The following is an 18,364-nucleotide window of genomic DNA, read 5'->3' as shown; positions in this document are numbered from 1 at the left end:
CCACTACCTTCTTCCATTTTTCAGGCAATTTCATAATTCCATCTTCCCAAAACTTTTTATTTTTTTGAGCAAAAGAACTCTTCCAGGTGCCTTTTACAGTCTTCCAGGGAATTGAAATTTTTTCCATTAAGAGGATTTTGTAAAGACTGAAATAAATCTGAAGGTGCAATATCTGATGAATATGACAGATGAATCAGAACTTCCCAGCCAAGCTGTAACAGATTTTGCCTGGTCATCAAAGAAACATGCAGTCTTGCATTATTCTGATGGAAGATTATGCATTTTCTGTTGACTAATTCTGGACGCTTTTTGTCGGGTGCTGCTTTCAGTTGGTCTACTTGGGAGCAACATTTGTTGGAATTAATGATTTGGTTTTCTGGAAGGAGCTCATATTAGAAGACTCCCTTCCAATCCCAACATATACACAACATCACCTTCTTTGGATGAAGACTGGCCTTTAGTGTGGTTGGTGGTGGTGCATTTCACTTGCCCCACAATCTCTTCCATTCCACATTATTGTACTGTATCCACTTTTCATGGCCCATCACAATTTGTTTTAAAAACAGAACGTTCTTGTTACATTTCAGTAGAGAATTGCATGCAGAAATACGGTCAAGAAGGTTTTTTTCGCTTCACATATGTGGAACCCAAACATTAAAGTGATTCACATAACCAAGCTGGTGCGAATGATTTTCAGTGCTTGATTTGGATATTTTGAGTATGTTGGATATCTCCCACATGGCATAATGTTGATTGTTCTCAATTAATGTCTCGAGTTGATCGCTATCAACTTCAACTGATCTACCAGACTGTGGAGCATCATCCAGCAAGAAATCTCCAGCACAAAACTTCACAAACCAGTTTTGACATGTTTGATCAATCACAGCACAAATCTGTTTTTGCACTTCAGTTGCGCTTTTACCTTTCTTGAAATAATAAAGCATAATACACTGAAAACGTTGCTTTTTTCCTTTCATCTTCAATATTAAAATGGCTACACAAAAATTCACCTATTTTGATAAGATTTTTTTTACATGCATGCTATGACAGCTGTCACAATGCAATCTAACAAAAATGTTTTGAATGAAGTTAACGACAACTAAGCACTACTAGAGCCATCTTACAGAAAAAACTGAACGGAACTTTTGGCCAACCCAATATAATGGAGAAAAGACAGCCTCGTCATTAGGTGGTGCTGAGAAAACTGGACAGCTAAATGTAGAAGAATGAAATTAGAACACCCCCTAACACCATACACAAAAATAAACTCAAAACGTTCCTATTCCATTTTTTAAATTGTTTTGGGTTTGTTATTGTAGGTCTTTTTCTTCTCTTGTGTTTCTTTCCTAGAGAGGTTCCTTTAGCATTTGTTGTAAAGCTGGTTTGGTGGTGCTGAACTCTCTCAGCTTTTGCTTTTCTGTAAAGGTTTTCATTTCTCCATCAAATCTGAATGAGATCCTTGCTGTGTAGAGTAATCCTGGCTGTAGGTTTTTCTCCTTCATCACTTTAAATATGTCCTGCCACTCCCTTCTGGCTTGCAGAGTTTCTGCTGAAAGATCAGCTGTTAACCTTATGGGGATTCCCTTGTGTGTTATTTGTTGTTTTTCCCTTGCTGCTTTTAATATGTTTTCTTTGTATTTAATTTTTGACAGTTTGATTAATATGTGTCTTGGCATGTTTCTCCTTGGATTTATCCTATATGGGACTCTCTGTGCTTCCTGGACTTGATTAACTATTTCCTTTCCCATATTAGGGAAGTTTTCAACTATAATCTCTTGAAATATTTTCTCAGTCCCTTTCTTTTTCTCTTCTTCTTCTGGAACCCCTATAATTCGAATGTTGGTACATTTAACATTGTCCCAGAGGTCTCTGAGACTGTCCTCAGTTCTTTTCATTCTTTTTTCTTTCTTCTGCTCTGCAGTAGTTATTTCCACTATTTTATTTTCCAGGTCACTTATCCATTCTTCTGCCTCAGTAATTCTGCTAATGATCCCTTCTAGAGTATTTTTAATTTCATTTATTGTGTTGTTCACCGTTGCTTGTTTCCTCTTTAGTTCTTCTAGGTCCTTGTTAAATGTTTCTTGCATTTTGTCTATTCTATTTCCAAGATTTTGGACCATCTTTACTATCATTATTCTGAATTATTTTTCAGGTAGACTGCCTATTTCCTCTTCATTTGTTAGGTCTGGTGGGTTTTTATCTTGCGTTTTCATCTGCTGTGTGTTTTTCTGTCTTCTCATTTTGCTTATCCTACCGTGTTTGGGGTCTCCGTTTTGCAGGCTGCAGGTTCATAGTTCCTGTTGTTTTTGGTGTCTGTCCCCAGTGGCTAAAGTTGGTTCAGTGGGTTGTGTAGGCTTCCTGGTGGAGGGGACTAGTGCCTGTGTTCTGGTGGATGAGGCTGGATCTTGTCTTTCTGGTGGGCAGGTCCACATCTACTGGTGTGTTTTGGGGTATCTGTGGCCTTATTATGATTTTAGGCAGCCTCTCTGCTAATGGGTGGGGTTGTGTTCCTGTCTTGCTAGTTGTTTGCTAGGGTGTCCAGCACTGTAGCTTTCTGGTCGTTGAGTGAAGCTGGGTGCTGGTGTTGATATGGAGATATCTGGGAGATTTTCGCCATTTGATATTACGTGGAGCTGGGAGGTCTCTTGTGGACCAGTGTCCTGAAGTTGGCTCTCCCTCCTCAGAGGCACAGCACTGACTCCTGGCTGGAGCACCAAGAGCCTTTCATCCACACGGCTCAGAATAAAAGGGAGAAAAAGTAGAAAGAAAGAAAGAAAGAAAGAGGATAAAATAAAATAAAATAAAGATAAAAGAAAATAAAGTTATTGAAATAAAAAATAAAAAAATAATTATTAAGAAAAAAAATTTTTTTTAAAGTAAGGAAAAAAAAAACAGACAGACAGAACCCTAGGACAAATGATGAAAGCAAAGCTATACAGACAAAATCTCAAACAGAAGCATACACATACACACTCACAGAAAGAGGAAAAGTGGAAAAAATAATAAATCTTGCTCTCAAAGTCCACCTCCTCAGTTTGGGATGTTTCGTTGCCTATTCAGGTATTCCACAGATGCAGGCTACATCATGTTGATTGTGGAGATTTAATCCACTGCTCCTGAGGTTGCTGGGAGATATTTCCCTTTCTTTCCTTTGTTCGCTCAGCTCCCGGGGCTCACCTTTGGATTTGGCCCCGCCTCTGCGTGTAGGTCGCCAGAGGGCATCTGTTCTTTGCTCAGACAGGACAGGGTTAAAGGAGCAGCTGATTCAAGGGCTCTGGCTCACTCAGGCCGGGGTGAGGGAGGGGCACATAATTCAAAAAGGGTCATGTACCAAAATGTTCATTGCAGCTCTATTTACAATAGCCAGGAGATGGAAGCAACCTAAGTGTCCATCATTGGATGACTGGATAAAGAAGATGTGGCACATATATAAAATGGAATATTCCTCAGCCATAAAAAGAGATGAAATTGAGTTATTTGTAGTGAGGTGGATGGACCTAGAGTCTGTCATACAGAGTGAAGTAAGTCAGAAAGAGAAAGACAAATACCGTATGCTAACACATATATATATGGAATCTAAGAGAAAAAAAATGTCATGAAGAACCTAGGGGTAAGATGGGAATAAAGACACAGACCTACTAGAGAATGGACTTGAGGATATGGGGAGGGGGAAGGTAAGCTCTGACAAAGTGAGAGAGTGGCATGGACATATATACACTACCAAACGTAAAATAGATAGCTAGTGGGAAGCAGCCACATAGCACAGGGAGATCAGCTCAGTGCTTTGTGACCAGCTAGAGGGGTGGGATAGGGAGGGTAGGAGGGAGGGCTACGCAAGAGGGAAGAGATATGGGAACATATGTATATGTATAACTGATTCACTTTGTTATAAAGCAGAAACTAACACACCATTGGAAAGCAATTATACTCCAAAAAAGATGTCAAAAAAACCTATAGATAACATCATAAAAAAATAAAATAAAATAAAGTCAAAATGGATTAAAGACCTAAATGTAAGGCCAGACACTGTAGAACTCTTAGAGGAAAATATAGGCATAACACTCTTTGACATAAATTGCAGCGAGATCTTTTTTGACCCTCCTCCTAGAGTAATGAAAACAAAAACGAAAATAAACACATGGGACCTATTAAATTTAAAAGTTTTTGCACAGCAAAGGAAACCATAAATAATACAAAAAGCAACCCTAAAGATGGGAGAAAATATTTGCAAACAAAGCAACTGACAAAGGATTAATCTCTAAAATACCTGTGCTTTTGAATGTTAACTCACCTTTATCAAGACTCAATGTCACATCTTCCCTTTTTTCCTTCCACCTTACCACACACAGACTTCTATCCATAAATACTGTCTTACTTAGGTGTCTGTCGCATTCCTCTATCACACTGTAAGTTCCCTGAGGAAAGGATCATGTCTTATGACTCTTGTAACCCCAATATCTAGCATATTATCTATAATATAATTGATCCTGGAAAAATATTTGTGGAATGGAATGACTGAATTTGTAATCTGAAAGAATTAAATGTAAAAATAACTTCAGTAATAAGTAGCTGCTATAGGTTTTCCTTAGTTTTTATTAATTTTCTTACTTGAAACATTTAAAAGCAACTTTGAAACTTAATTTCATGAAGTATTTCCAGTAGTCATTTTGCTTATCATTTCTGACTGAATTTTAAATTCTAACAGCCAACAGAAATTGAACTTCTTCAAAATCATTTTGAAAACACATAGCTTTGGTCATTCGTAAGATATTTTTCAGAAAAAAATGATAAATTCTTGATAATTCATATACTGCATGGGAGTTATTTCAAAGGTTCATTTTTTTTTTTCAGTAAGGTTCATAACCCTAAATTTTGTCAGCAGATAAGTACAAACTTAACTTTGCAAACCACATTTTAAAGCCAGTTGTCTAAACTGGGCCCCATAGGCTAATTTTTTTTTAATATTTTTAAAGGATTGTTTAAAACATATTCAATAGAGATTATAAAAGGCAAACAAACTCTAAAATATTTATCTGACTCTTAACAGAAAAAGTTTACCACTCCTTGGTCTAAACTATATAATTTTTTAGTAATTAGAAGCATTTACTTTTAAAAATGCACAAAAGAGTACCAAATTGGCCTAGCAAAGAAATAACAAACTAAAATTATCTACTCTATGGGATTATAATTGCTGCAGTACACACAAATATTGCTTCATCCAGATTATATTCATAATTTCATACCACTCCACCTGTATTTTCAATTTACTTTTACTCCAATGTCCCTTGTACCCTGTAAATTAAAAAAAAAAAAGGCCATCAGAATGGATTCTTATTTTCCATGCTTTTTGAAACCAATAACTTTATTGACAGAAACTTGTGATAATCACCTCCCTTAAGGCAGGAAGAAGAGTATGTTAGATTTTTAGAAGTTGTTAGCCCTAATAAGAGACTAATGAATATTTAGTTCACTTTTTGGAACTGGCATAATTCAGTCAAATCATTTTCAGTATTTCACTGGGTCATACTAAGTGTTACAAGGATTTAAAACAAATAGAGTCAAGTACACTGCTTTTTAAAAACAAAGAATCTAAAAATGTAAAAACTGAAATAATGATGATGACATTTCTGTTTCTCTCAAATTAAAAAGAAACAATGACTCTAAAGTTACTAAATTTATTCAATTGGGATGAGTCTTCAAAATAATACCCTAATTCAGGATCACTCTGTATCTTCAGAGACGTTGTTATTTCTAGAAAAAGAGTCATGCCATGGCCCTCTTAATAATCTCTCTGCAACACAGAGCCCAAAAGTTTAAATAAAAGGGCCTAAGTCAGTCCTATGTTATCTAGCCAAGCCCATGTTTCCCAGCCACTGCTTACATTATCTGTTAAAATTGGTCACATAAGCTATTATTTATCTTGCTACCCAGCTTCTGAATAATCTCATTATGAAAACAATGAGGATAAACCTAATTTCAAAATTTTACTACTACTACTACAATAGCCATTTATGTTCTCTGCCATATTTTAGCATACACCTCAGAAACTTGGAGGTGAAATATACAAGATCAAACACAACCATCACTAGCAACTTGAAGGGTAACTTGCTAACCCAGAAAACCAACATGTAGACTCTTCATTATTTCTATATCAATAACTAAGAGACCCAAATTCAAAGACAATTCATTAAGAAAATATATTTCCTTTCCCATGTAGCAAAAATGGCTGTAGAAGAGTACTAAATAAAAGCAAAAGGGACACATGCCCCCAAATAATAATCTTCCTCAACTGCCATAATCCACTGCCAGGAGTGGAGGTACATAAAGCAAAATTAAGACAAATAGAATTGCCATACATACTGAGGCTCCACTCTTGATAGCTGATTTGAATAGGAGGAAATCTATTAATATTTTTTAAAACTATCAATATTTTTAAAAAGCAAAGGAGTTGGAAGGAGTTATCAGTGAACCTGTGAGTAATTTCACAGGAGTATGGAATTAAGACATTAATACCCCAGAAAAATTAAAATTTTAAAAAGCTTTCTGTCAGCCTAAATGTGTTGGTCTTTGTGACATAATATACTGTCCTTTCAGACATTTCCTTGTGACTATGAAGAATGGATGGATATACAGTTAATTGGTTTTCAGTTATCACAGTAGAAACCCGGAGCAATAACCAAATGAATCCTATCTAGTAACTAACACAATAACTTACACAGGTAGGCATTTAATGATCATTTGCTTAATTAATGCATGCAAAATAATATTTAGAACCAATTAAAACCAATCTAAGTATCATCATGCTTTTAAAAGGACTGGTAGTTGTGCAAATGATAGGTTACTATGAGTTGAGCTAAGCATATCAATATTATATATACATTAGAAGGTATCTGTGGAACATTTTAAAACTTTGGTCCAGTGACAGTAAAGCAGCTTCCCTGGTTACTGTTCAGGCAGGAATATGTTTACTCTGTGTGGTTGAAATCAGAGCTAATGACTTTAATGGTTCTAAATAGCTCCAAAATGTTCCCCATGCCAAGGCACTGGCCATCTGGCCAGTCTCATAGGAACTACAACATATGCTTTGGAAATTTTACTTTCAAAGGATACACGTATTGTGTGTAGTACAGATGAATGCACATATATATATGACATGTGTACACACATAGCATTCTTTAGCAGTAATTCTTCTCACCGTAGTAACTTCTTAGAGATATGAGGTCCATGAAATTTCATTAAAATATAACCTTGGGGAATGTGAGATAAGTCTAAATTGTCCGTTGAGTTATTTATCTGGCTAAAAGAAGTACTTTGTCTAGGACACCTAAATCTTAGAGTTAAGACAAGAGTTGAAAACAATAAATTTATTATTCTTGTCAAATATTATACATAAAGAACATTTTATTTAATTCCTAAAATAATCAGAGATAAACACATTAATTTCCATTTTATATATGAGGAAACTGAAGACCTTTACTCTGCTTCTGCACTTTTCTCAGAAATCAGTTGAGCCTATTTGTGTATATCTGTTTCTGGGTTCCCTATTCTGTTCCACCGATCTATGTGTCTATTCTTCCAATACCACACTGCCTTAATTACTTGTTACTGCATTACCATCCCATATAGAGTGATTTCTTGCACTTTAGTCTTCTTTTTCAATATTGTTATAGATATTCTAGGTCCTGTACTTTTACATATGAAATTTAGAATAAACTTGTCTATGTCTACATAAAACCTTGTTGGATTTTATTGACCTTCATTTTGAGTAAAAATAGCTATTGAATCAGCAGCTCTGATTTACTGATCTGATATGGTTGTCAACAACTTGTCTGTATCTTCTCCTTATCTTCAATATCATCCTTATAAGGGAGACAACAATGTATAGAGGAAAAAGCATGAATTTAAAACGATCTACATTCAAATTCCAGCTGTGCCTTCCACTGATTTATATGTCTTTCTCATCTGTCTAAAAGATGAGATGTATCAAAAAGATACACCTTTTCTCACCAAACTGTTTTGAAGAGTGAATAAAACTGAAAAGATAATACATGCTCAATAAATGTCATTTATTTCTCCCTTAAGTTAAGCGATACATTTAAGATGGAATGGAGTCCAATGTCTTTTTGGGTAAAAAAATTTACACTGGGTGTTAAAATTACTATTTCCTCTTAAAGTCTGTCCCCAACCACTTTATAGGAGAGAGAGACAGGTCCTATAGTAAGAATAATTATTTGCCGCCTTTGAAATTTTTGTTAGAGATGTGATAGGATATTTTATTCACAACGGAGTCACTATCCCCTTACTTAGCTAGAAATAAGGTATGCAGATTATTTAGCTTCCAAATTATAAGGCTAAACTGTATCAAAAATCAGCTGGGACACTATATTTTTTTTCTCTTATGGAAAAGCAAATTCCTCAAAACTACACAGCAAGAGCATACAAGACAGTTCAAATACTTCCTTTGCCCCAGTCATATCTTAGAACAACAACAGAATAAAACATACAGAAAATCATTACAATTCACAGAAAATTTATTTTAGAGCTAATTGCTAGCTTAGGAACTGATATGCTTTTTTCCTGTTGAATAATGAGAACTATATGACTATTTCTCTTTTTACTTTGGCCTAGAGCTATGGTTCTTTATCCTTGGCTGTACATCATAATCATCTGGGAAATGATGCCCAGGCACCCACCAGATAGTTAAATATGAATCTCTGTGTTAGGCACTAGCATGGAAAAAAATTTTTTTTAATTCCCAGGTATATCTGATCTATAGTCAGAACTGAGAACTACCAGCCCAAGGAAATTCAAGGCCAAATTTGCAATTCAACTATATTTTAAATGTGTAGCAAACCTCTAGAACCTGCTTACCTGTGTTCTAGTTCGCCCTCCAACTCCATCCTCCATCCTTTCCATATACCTTCTACTTTATGTTTTCCTGTATCCTGAATATCAAAATGATTTTTATTGGATTTTATTTCCTATAAACCATCTCAAATACTTGATGAAATGAAGCAAGGAGTAAGCAAAACACACTCTCCCTCTCAATCTCTCTCTCTCTCTCTCTCTCACACACACACACACACACACACACACACACACACACACACACAGCAGGACCTACTTCAAATGTACAGATATAAGTTAAAATCCAGCAGCAAAATCAGTTACATAGAATGCCTCCAGGGCAATTCAGAAAACATCTCTATTATCTACAAAAGCCAGTTTAAGCTTAGCTCTAAATCTCTCTCCCATTCAACTCCCTCCCCACCTAAAAACAAACAAAATAAAACAATATAGACAAAGAAAAAAAACTACTATCATCAAGAACAGTAAATAATCTTTAGAAATACCATAAATGTGTAAATATTATACTGCAAATTCTGACAAAGTACTAAAATGTAAGATTTCAAGATTCGAAGTACTTACCAGATCCTGAGAACTGCTGCTAAAGATAATGACAGCATCCACCAAGAGAGAAATAACAAGAAGGGAAAAAATCTTATACTTCCCTCTCAAAATTATACATGAGAGAGACTGAGAGGGGTGGTACTGAAACAACAATATGGCCTGAGAAAGCAACGGCACCAAGTCAGGCCTTATTTTGGAATGGTGAGGTAATGATTACCTCTTGATGAAATAATCAAGGTAGGGAAATATAGAGGTCCTGCCCTGAAGGAACTGACCTGAATATTTCCAGACCAGGCTGGTTCAAAGGAAGATAGTCTTGGAGAAACTGGGAAGGCACCAGTGGTGGTGAAGGGTCAGGGCCCTGTTGGCCACTCCCCACTTTCCAGTCCAAATAAACCTGGTGAAAGTATATAAGAAATACAGATGTCCCTGTTCTCTTTTCCACATTCTAGAAAGAAGCACCAGTCACTATTTTCAGCACAGCCCTCTGCACTGGGGCTGCTATTTAAGATGAATATTGATAAAGCAAAAATTACAGGCCTGAGCACCATTTTAAAAGCACTGAAAAACTTTTTAGCTAGTAGTAAGTGCATTCACCATTAGTAGTAAAGATTTTAAACATGCCAAGCATAACCAGAAATCTTTAGAGTGGCTTGCTCTTGTTCAAGACACTATGGTGGTGGGGGGGTCATTTTAGCTTTCTATCTCCCTATGCTGCAAATATCTATTTATATTTGTCCAGTGGCTAGCATAGACCCTTTTATTGGCAGACAAGCATTAAATATCTGTTATATTGAATTAAGTCCTACCACAACATTCCTAATTTCTCTTACTCCCCAACATCTAATCAGTTGCCAAACTATTTTAAGTCTGCAAGGTATCTCCCATCAGTCTTCACCTTTTACCCCTTCTGTCCTAGTTTAAAAATCTCATTACTACTTCCACTGATTAATATTCCCTACCCTCAGTCTCTCCCCATCTCCAATCTATCCTATACACTGCCATCCATTATCGCCAGCATAGGTCTGGTCATGTCATTCATGAACTCAAAAATCTTCAGTAGCTCCCATTTACAGAACAACACTGAAAACCGTTAAACTAGCTTTAAAAGCCCCATACAATCTGGGCCTTGCCTACCTTTAGATGAATACCTCATCTCACACTATATCCCCATTCTCACATCACAGACATATCCTAGCAATATCAGATTCCTCCTTCCTCCAAGAACACCTCCATGCCTTTGTTTATATTGTCCCCATCCACCAGAAATATGTTCCTTTAATCTGTCTGTGAAAATATAATCCACTCTCCAACGCCCTGCTCGAATTCCACCTGTTTCACAAGGCCTTACTAGATCCATCCCTAAACCACCACCACAACCACCCCATTGTTGATGGTCTTGTGATCCGTATAATAGCAGTTTCTGTGTATGTCTATCTAGCCCACGTGAATGTAAACCCATGGGGCTGGGATGGGATTCAGGATGTTATATCTTTAGACACTTCACATTACAATGCTATGTACTTCACTGCCTTGTACCAAATAAACACTTCATGAATTGAACCAATTCCTACCATGACAAAAGTTTAGAATAGGAAAAAATAAATGTCAGTGAAACACCTCACTGGCCAGTTATAACAAATTAAATTATTTTTCTCTCTTTATCCCCCAAAGTAGTCCTAAATATGACTTCATATTTCATCCTTAATCATCCTGTGATTACAAATGTGATCACCATACTTAAATGAAATAATCAGATCTACGAAGGAGGTCTTAAGAAAAACTGCTCATAAAAGGGAAAGCTGGAGCTATGACCATGGCTATCTAAATCCTAAGATTTTAACATAGTTGACAATAATTCAGAGTTTAGGGGCAGAGCAAGGGGCATGATGATGACTGTGGGGAAAGAGAAGGAACTGGAGGCCTACTATGTGCAAAGCACCTTGCCAAGTGAATTAAACACAGTACAGTATTCAGTTTTTACATAACAACTCTTGAAGATGGTTCTTCTCCCATTTACAGATGAAGAAATTGAGGCTCAGAGAGGTTAGGTAACTTGCATTGGGCCACATAGCTAGTATACGTTGGAGGTGAGATTGGAACCCAGATTAAACTGGGCTCCAAAGCCCATATTCTTTCCCCTATTACTACAGGGTCTCATGAAGTTAATTAAAACTAGCAGTTTTTCCCAATCTGACATATATTTGACATCCTAGTTAAATTTTTAGAGTCTGTGGCTTTAGCTCCAAACTGTTTTTAGCAGTGAACTGTATTATTTTCAAAGCTAACTTCTTAAACAAAAGCAGTATTGCTAAAGAAATAAGTACCAATTAAAATTTAATATAATATGATGATATGATATAATATACAATTTGAAAACTCTATAGTAAACTCCATCAGGAACCAAGCACTCCCTCACCAAAACACAAAACGCACAAACCATGTACATGGCACTACCTCATGAAAAGTCCACTTTACTAAAACAGGCTATTCTTAATGACCCTTGTCCAGGAATGACCAATACCTATCACACCTCCTAATTCTTGCTTGAAACCTCTGAAACATTTTCCCACAGGACAATTTTACAAACAGTGATTAGGCTCTTCATCATTATACCTCTTCCCTGATCCTGACAGAATCCAGGCAACAGGTAAAATATGGCTGCCTGAGGGTTGATACCCTTTGAAGTCCTTATTCCCAGTAGACCTAATTGAGACAGTCCCTGTAAGAGTTCTCACAACCAAAGCTTCTTGCTTATCCTATTTCCCCTCTCCCAAGAACCCTCTTCTCAGGAGTCAATAGAGCCCATATTTCCATTTTTCAGGCCCATTCTCCACCTCTCACTGGAGCCGACCTAATTCTTGTTTGAAACCTCTGACACATTTTCCCATAGGACAATTTTACAAACAATGATTAGACTCTTCATCACTATACCTCACTATTGTGCACTGGTCTAAAAATGTAACTATCCTTAATAATTTTTTTCCTGTGAAAAAATATGTTGAGTCTAAACAACCAACTCTCACACTTCTGAATGATAATTCAAAGGTTAACAGCTGCCCATGAAACAAGACAGGTAAAAGATGTTGAAAAACACTCCACAATATATAATAGTGTATATAATCTTTAATTTTACCAAGATTTAACACACACAGAAATAGACATTAAAGTTTCCTTTGACATTAAAGTTAACAGATTCTTACTTACATTTTCTTTAAGGACTCCAACACATTTTCAAAAAATATATTCTACAATGAAAGCACCCTTAGTCCTAAAAACTATCACGATTGAGGGCTGCAAAGCTCATGCTCAAGGTTAACATTTCTAAAGCCAACATCAACAAACATGTAATTAAAATAAATATAAATTCTGGGAAGTAAAATTGTTTCCTTCTTATCAAAAGAATACCATTATAAACAAACATCAATAACAACAACAACAACAACAACAACAACAAAACCCTCTTCTAAATACTAAGCAGGTCTAAGCAGATTCAGATGTAGCATTTAGTTTTCACCAAGAATATTTTTAATTAAGTCACTTGCAGGGTTAAATCTAACCAATCATAACTGTTTTAGACAAAGAAGGCAGAAATACTATCTTTACCACATTACCTTCACCTTTCGTTTTACTTCATAGGGATTAACAATTTCCACTCCAGTATTTTTCCAAATTGCTGAGGTAGAGAGACCCATTGTTAAATCTCTATAATACCTAAAACATACTGCAAACAATAAAAAAAACCATATGCAGTAATTACAATTTAAAACATTTCTACATTCAAAGTTAACAAAAATAATGAGTAGGCATGCGAAAGCTCCCCCCCCCATCCCAACCTTATATCCAAGCATTTAACTGTTTTTATAAACCAGATGCCTGGAACTACAAGTCAATAGATTACATACATAAATAAAACAAAATTCCTCTCCCCTTGAATAGTCTTCTAGAAAATTCTTGCAACTATGAAACATTCCAAGAAGAAATAAACCCCTCTTCATTTATCCCATTCTTAAGAGATGTAGAATATTAAAATGTACTTAGGAATTCCTTATTGTACTAGTAAAATATTTCCTATAAGTAGAGAGGGTTCAACTTTAGACTCCTTCCATGTTTCCACTACATTTCTTGTTAAATGTTATTCTGGCATGTAACTTTAACCCCAGTTCACTTGGAAATTTGAAAAGAAAAAAGAACAAGTTAGACAGCAGTCCAACGTGTATTTTTAAGGATGAAGCAAGTACTTCAAGACAAATTTGCACCTAGAGATGTGGAGGCTTGCAAGTCCTACCTCAAAATATCCTACTGTGAATCAATTTGGCATTCAGTATTTTTAGGTCTGTGATTGTGATGGTCTCTACTGTACTACTAGGCTGTCAATGATTAGGTTATCAGAAAAATATCTGACTTTCTATCCACAAAGTCTCGTTTTTGTGTTTAAATGTCTCTTGCTTTAATAACAAGAACAACAAACAACAAAGCAGCAGTAATAAAAACAAAGTACCTGTGCACATCTAAGTTCTCACTGTACAGCTGACCAAAGCCCAACCAGAACAGTTTCAAAGTAAGAAGAACGGAAAAGAGGCGAACCAAAATACTTCGGTTGAACCTCGCTGTCTTACCAAAGATTGGTCTCATAAGGGCTGGGGTTTACTTTGCGTGTTCTTTTACTGACCAACGGGGCGGGGACAACAGTTGGGCAAGGGAGAAGGGGCGGGAGGAAGAGGGCAGTAGAATTCAGGGGACCGCAAAGGAGGTTGCAGAACATCACCTGAATGTAGATAAAGAAACCTCGCCTCCAGTTAATCTCCACTTAGGTTGTTACAAAGAACCACAATAAGCCACAAAGAAATGAGAAAAGTAAGGAGCACTCATCCCTATGTGCATATCTCCCCATAGTTTGTCACTCTGCTGTGTTTCTGTTGCGCTGGGTTCCTAAGGCGCCCGGGGTTCAATAGAGAGCTGCAGTCAGCAGCTGTCCCCCAAAATGTTCCCAACTAGCAAACTTGGCGCAGCGTAGAAAGAGGGACACGCGGAGCCAGGCGCGGCACCTGGCGCCTCCCCCAGTTCCACTTCAGGTCGCAAAGTGAAGAAACTTAGTCACAACTCTGGCGTGGCCCGCGAGGCAGTCACTCCGCCCGAGGCCGAGCCCGGGCCCGGGCTGCACTCACTCCCAACTCGAGAGCCCGCCGCCCAGTCCCCGCCGGCTCCCAGGCGAAAGCTCGGTTTGGGCAGAGCGTGCTCCGCCGCCCCGCAGCCTCAAGGAGGCTGGCCTGGGCACTTCGCTTCCCAGCCCCACGCCCCTTCTCTCTCGGGCCCCCGGCAATGGTCCTGAGAGAAGGAGGGTGGCAGCTCCAGCCCCTCTTGGCCACCGCACTAACCTCGCAGCTGCTTGCGCTGCCGCCGAACAGCTCCATTTCTCGGTCCCAGAGCTCGTCTTGAGGAGCGAACGGTAGCATCGCCCCTTCAGGAGCACTCGAACAGGAGCTGCCAACCGCCCGCGCGGCCGCGCATCCCGTCTTTGGAGCTTGCCTGCCACTGCCGCCGCCGCTGCCGCCGCCGGGATCCCCAGCCTTGCCTTCTGCGACAGCTGCCCTCGCCGTGGGGTCCCTCAGAGACTCGGAGCGAGGGGTCGCCGCCGCCGCAGGCTGCTGCTCCCCATAGAGAAGACAACTCTGTGCTGCCTCTCCAAGAGCTGCCGCTTGGCTCGTGCTCACCACTGCCGCCGCTGCAGCCTCCGCGACAGTCGCTCAGCGGTGACTCCCCCCGCGTCCACCCCGCTTCCTCGGGCCCCCTCCCAGCTCCCAGTTCTATCAATATGGCGGCAGCGGCGGCTTTACCTGTGCGGCGCCTGGAACCCCCCACCGCGGCGGCACAGCAGCGTCACCCGAACGTCAATGGAGATTCCCCAGCCTGGGGTGAAGGGGGGTGGTGGGAAAGAGGGGGTGGGTGGGTGTGGGAGACGGCGTGGTGGGGGGTGGGAAAGAGGGGAGGGGGGCGTGCTGGGCGGGGGAGGCGGGAGAGGAGTAGTAAAATCCTGGGCTAGCTCCTCGGTAAACCTGCCCTCTCCACGGAGCATGCGCGGCGCTGTTCACACATGCTCAGCAGGCCCTCTCAAGTCTACCGAGCAGTCTTGCCGGCGGGAGGATTCTCAAAAAGGTTGGGGGAACCGGGGACCCTCCTGAGCGTTGGAGGGGTCAGTGTCAGGGGAGGACTCCAGGAATATCTGCTTGCCGGGCTCGCAAAAGCAGGCGCCCTATACACCCAACCACGCCCGTTTTGGTACTTAGTGACAAATACTAGGGCGGGGGTTTTAATCCATTTTACATTATCCTCCTAGAAGCTGGTGACAGGAATAAAATCCTTTTAAAATAAATCAATACACCTGCGCTCCCTAACTCCCGGCCCCCCGCTTGTTCCGCTCACGGTGTTGGTGTTTACGCTGGTTGTCTTCATATTATTGATGACACACAATGTTTCCAGTATTCACATACACCACCACTTATTGGACTCTACTTGTGGCAGTAAAGGCAGAATGTATGAAGCTAACCTCACCTCCACCCTGCTCTGAGTATATTGGACCTATAGTGACAGTAATTATCATTTTTCTCTCTTCTCCAAATCAAACATTTACTGCTTTGCTACTCTAAGCCACACGCTGTACTAGGCGCTAGCAATTTAACTGAGATAAAGGACAGCCTCATACACGGGAGATGATCAAGATCCTGCTCATGGAAATACTTCAGAACTTAAAGTTAAAAAGTTATTCCATATTTGACACTTAAAAGAACTTAAAAAGCAACTGTAACAGCGACGAAGCCAGCTCAGTATCTTGGAGAGGTTTCTAATGGTAGACATAAAGCACCCCCTCCCACCTACTACACCTAGGGCTGTGGTGCTGTGCTCGCGGAAAACGTTGAACTGTGCCCTCTATTTATTTCACCATCTAGTGTCCAGCGTTAGCAAAGTAAAGCGGACCACAGAGATTGTCCCTGAATCGCAAACAAAGATCACTAGTAGGTCACTCCCACCTACTCTGCTTAAAATTCCAGGGAGAAAGTGAGCTTTATGAATATGATTCTGTGAAAATGAAAGTTTTGAAAGTAGTGGGGGCATGGGGCTATAAACAGTGAAAATATGTGAGTGTGTGCGCACACGCACATAAACTCCCCTTTGGCTGAACTGACAACGGTCTTAGGCCAATGCTTCTGAGATTTGGATATCATCTTTTCTTGCCTACTCAAAGGCTTTGTTCTGCAATCCCCCACCCGCCCCTTTCACAACATCTATTTTCCTCCCTTTACTGGACATTTCCCAACAACAAAAAACATGCTGTTACTGACTTCAACTTGCTGGACCACTCATTAGCATTTGATGCAGTTCATGACTCTTTAAACATTTTCTTCACTTGGCCCCCAGAACAAAACATTGTTCATTTTCCTCCTCCATCATTGGCTATTTCTTCTCAGTGTCCTTTGCCAGATCATCCTTCGCCTTCCTAATCTCTAAAAGTTGGAACTTCAGGGCTTAGTCCTTGACCTCTACCTTCCCCAACATTCTAGGCATTTCCATATCCCATCCTGTTCCATGGCTTTAAATCCCATCTGTATGCTGAGGACTCTCAAATTTTACCTCCAACCATAAACTCTTTCTTGAAATCAAGACTTGTACATGCAACTGCCTATTCTGTTTGGATACCTGGTAGGGATCTCAAACAACCCATTCAAACTGAATTCTTGATTCGACCCTAACCAACCAGCTCCTCACCTCGTCTTCTTCAGAATAATTAATGACCTCCACCATCCACTAGTTTTTTGCTCAAATGTCACCTCAGAGTCTTTCTATGACCATCCATTTTAAAACACCATCCCATAACTATCTAACCTCACCCTGCTTTTTCTTCATAACACCAATCAACATGTGGTATATTATTTATTTATGTATTTATTCCCTCCAGCACCTAGCACAATAATTGGAACATAATGAGGCTTAGTAAATATTTTCTGAATGAATGAATTTGTCCTTTGCTCTTGTTTTATGCATTTGATAAATACACCACATCAACTATATTAAGGAGCTTCCTCACTATGAATGTATTACTCTGCTTCTATATACAATTTAACCTTCATATATGTTCATTCATTCAACATTCCCCTTAGCATATAAACATATATATGCCTCTCTTATTAAAAAATTAATGAAAATCCCTTCCTCAACTCAATGATTTTAATAGACTCCCATTTTTCAAATCTTCCATCAGTTAACAAGTCTTTTTTCTTCTATCTCAAATATTTTTTCAATGTCTGCTCTATCCCACTGCCATTGACTCAGTCCACCTTGTAAAATATTTACTTGAACCAATGATAACAATGATTCCTCTTAACTGATCTCTCTGACTCTAAATTTATACTGTCCCCAATCCATCCTCCTCACTTGGCAGCCCATTGATCAAAATTCTCCAATGTTTCTTCTATCATCTCCAGTAAAATATCCAAACTCCTTAGCTCTAAATGCAAATGTTTAAATGTTTTCCCCATCTGGTCTCTGACTATCTTCCTAGCTTCATCTACCAGTTCATATTCCAGTCAAATTTATGCATATGTTATTGTCTCCTCCCTATCTTAGTATTCCTAGACAACTTTATCTTAATAGCAGTCAACATTAACTACTACTTACTGAGAGCTGACTATGCTCCAGACATATGCTCTTCATGAATTCATTTAGCCCACATAACAACTTGTGAAAATTTATATTATCTATATTTTACAGACGAGGAACCTGAGCCTAAGGTTCAGTGATTTCCCCAAGACCTCACAGATATTAAATGAAAAATCTAGAATTAAAACCAGGTCTACCTGGTGTCAAACCTTCTACCCCACTCTGGTGCTCTGTGAAACCTCTCTGAGCTTAACTTCCCCTCTTCATTCCATCCTTCCACTCATCCCAGGGATAAATT

The 18,364-nt window shown here is 39.0% G+C and overlaps 1 protein-coding gene across 5 annotated transcripts in view; it reads right to left on the bottom strand.

Annotated features, from left to right (window-relative positions):
* RPS6KA6 (ribosomal protein S6 kinase A6) overlaps nt 1–15,368 on the bottom strand; it is a 171,950-nt gene extending 156,582 nt beyond the window's left edge. For 2 of the 5 annotated variants that reach the window (XM_060292448.2, XM_030850766.3), the window contains exons 1-2: nt 14,790–15,212; nt 13,026–13,135 (exon numbers count right to left, since the gene is read on the bottom strand). In XM_060292448.2, coding sequence (XP_060148431.1) covers nt 13,026–13,106 — 81 coding nt within the window. In that variant the 5' untranslated portion in view covers nt 13,107–13,135; nt 14,790–15,212. Of the gene's footprint in view, nt 1–13,025; nt 13,136–14,789; nt 15,213–15,248 lie in introns of those variants that run through there. The other 3 variants (XM_070044684.1, XM_060292449.1, XM_030850765.3) reach the window with 3 other exon arrangements.
* Nucleotides 15,369–18,364: the final 2,996 nt, after the last annotated feature.

Source organism: Globicephala melas, chromosome X (assembly GCF_963455315.2).
Source record: "Globicephala melas chromosome X, mGloMel1.2, whole genome shotgun sequence".
Classification (NCBI taxonomy): Eukaryota; Metazoa; Chordata; class Mammalia; order Artiodactyla; family Delphinidae; genus Globicephala; species Globicephala melas.
This window is presented reverse-complemented; position numbering and strand designations above follow the sequence as displayed.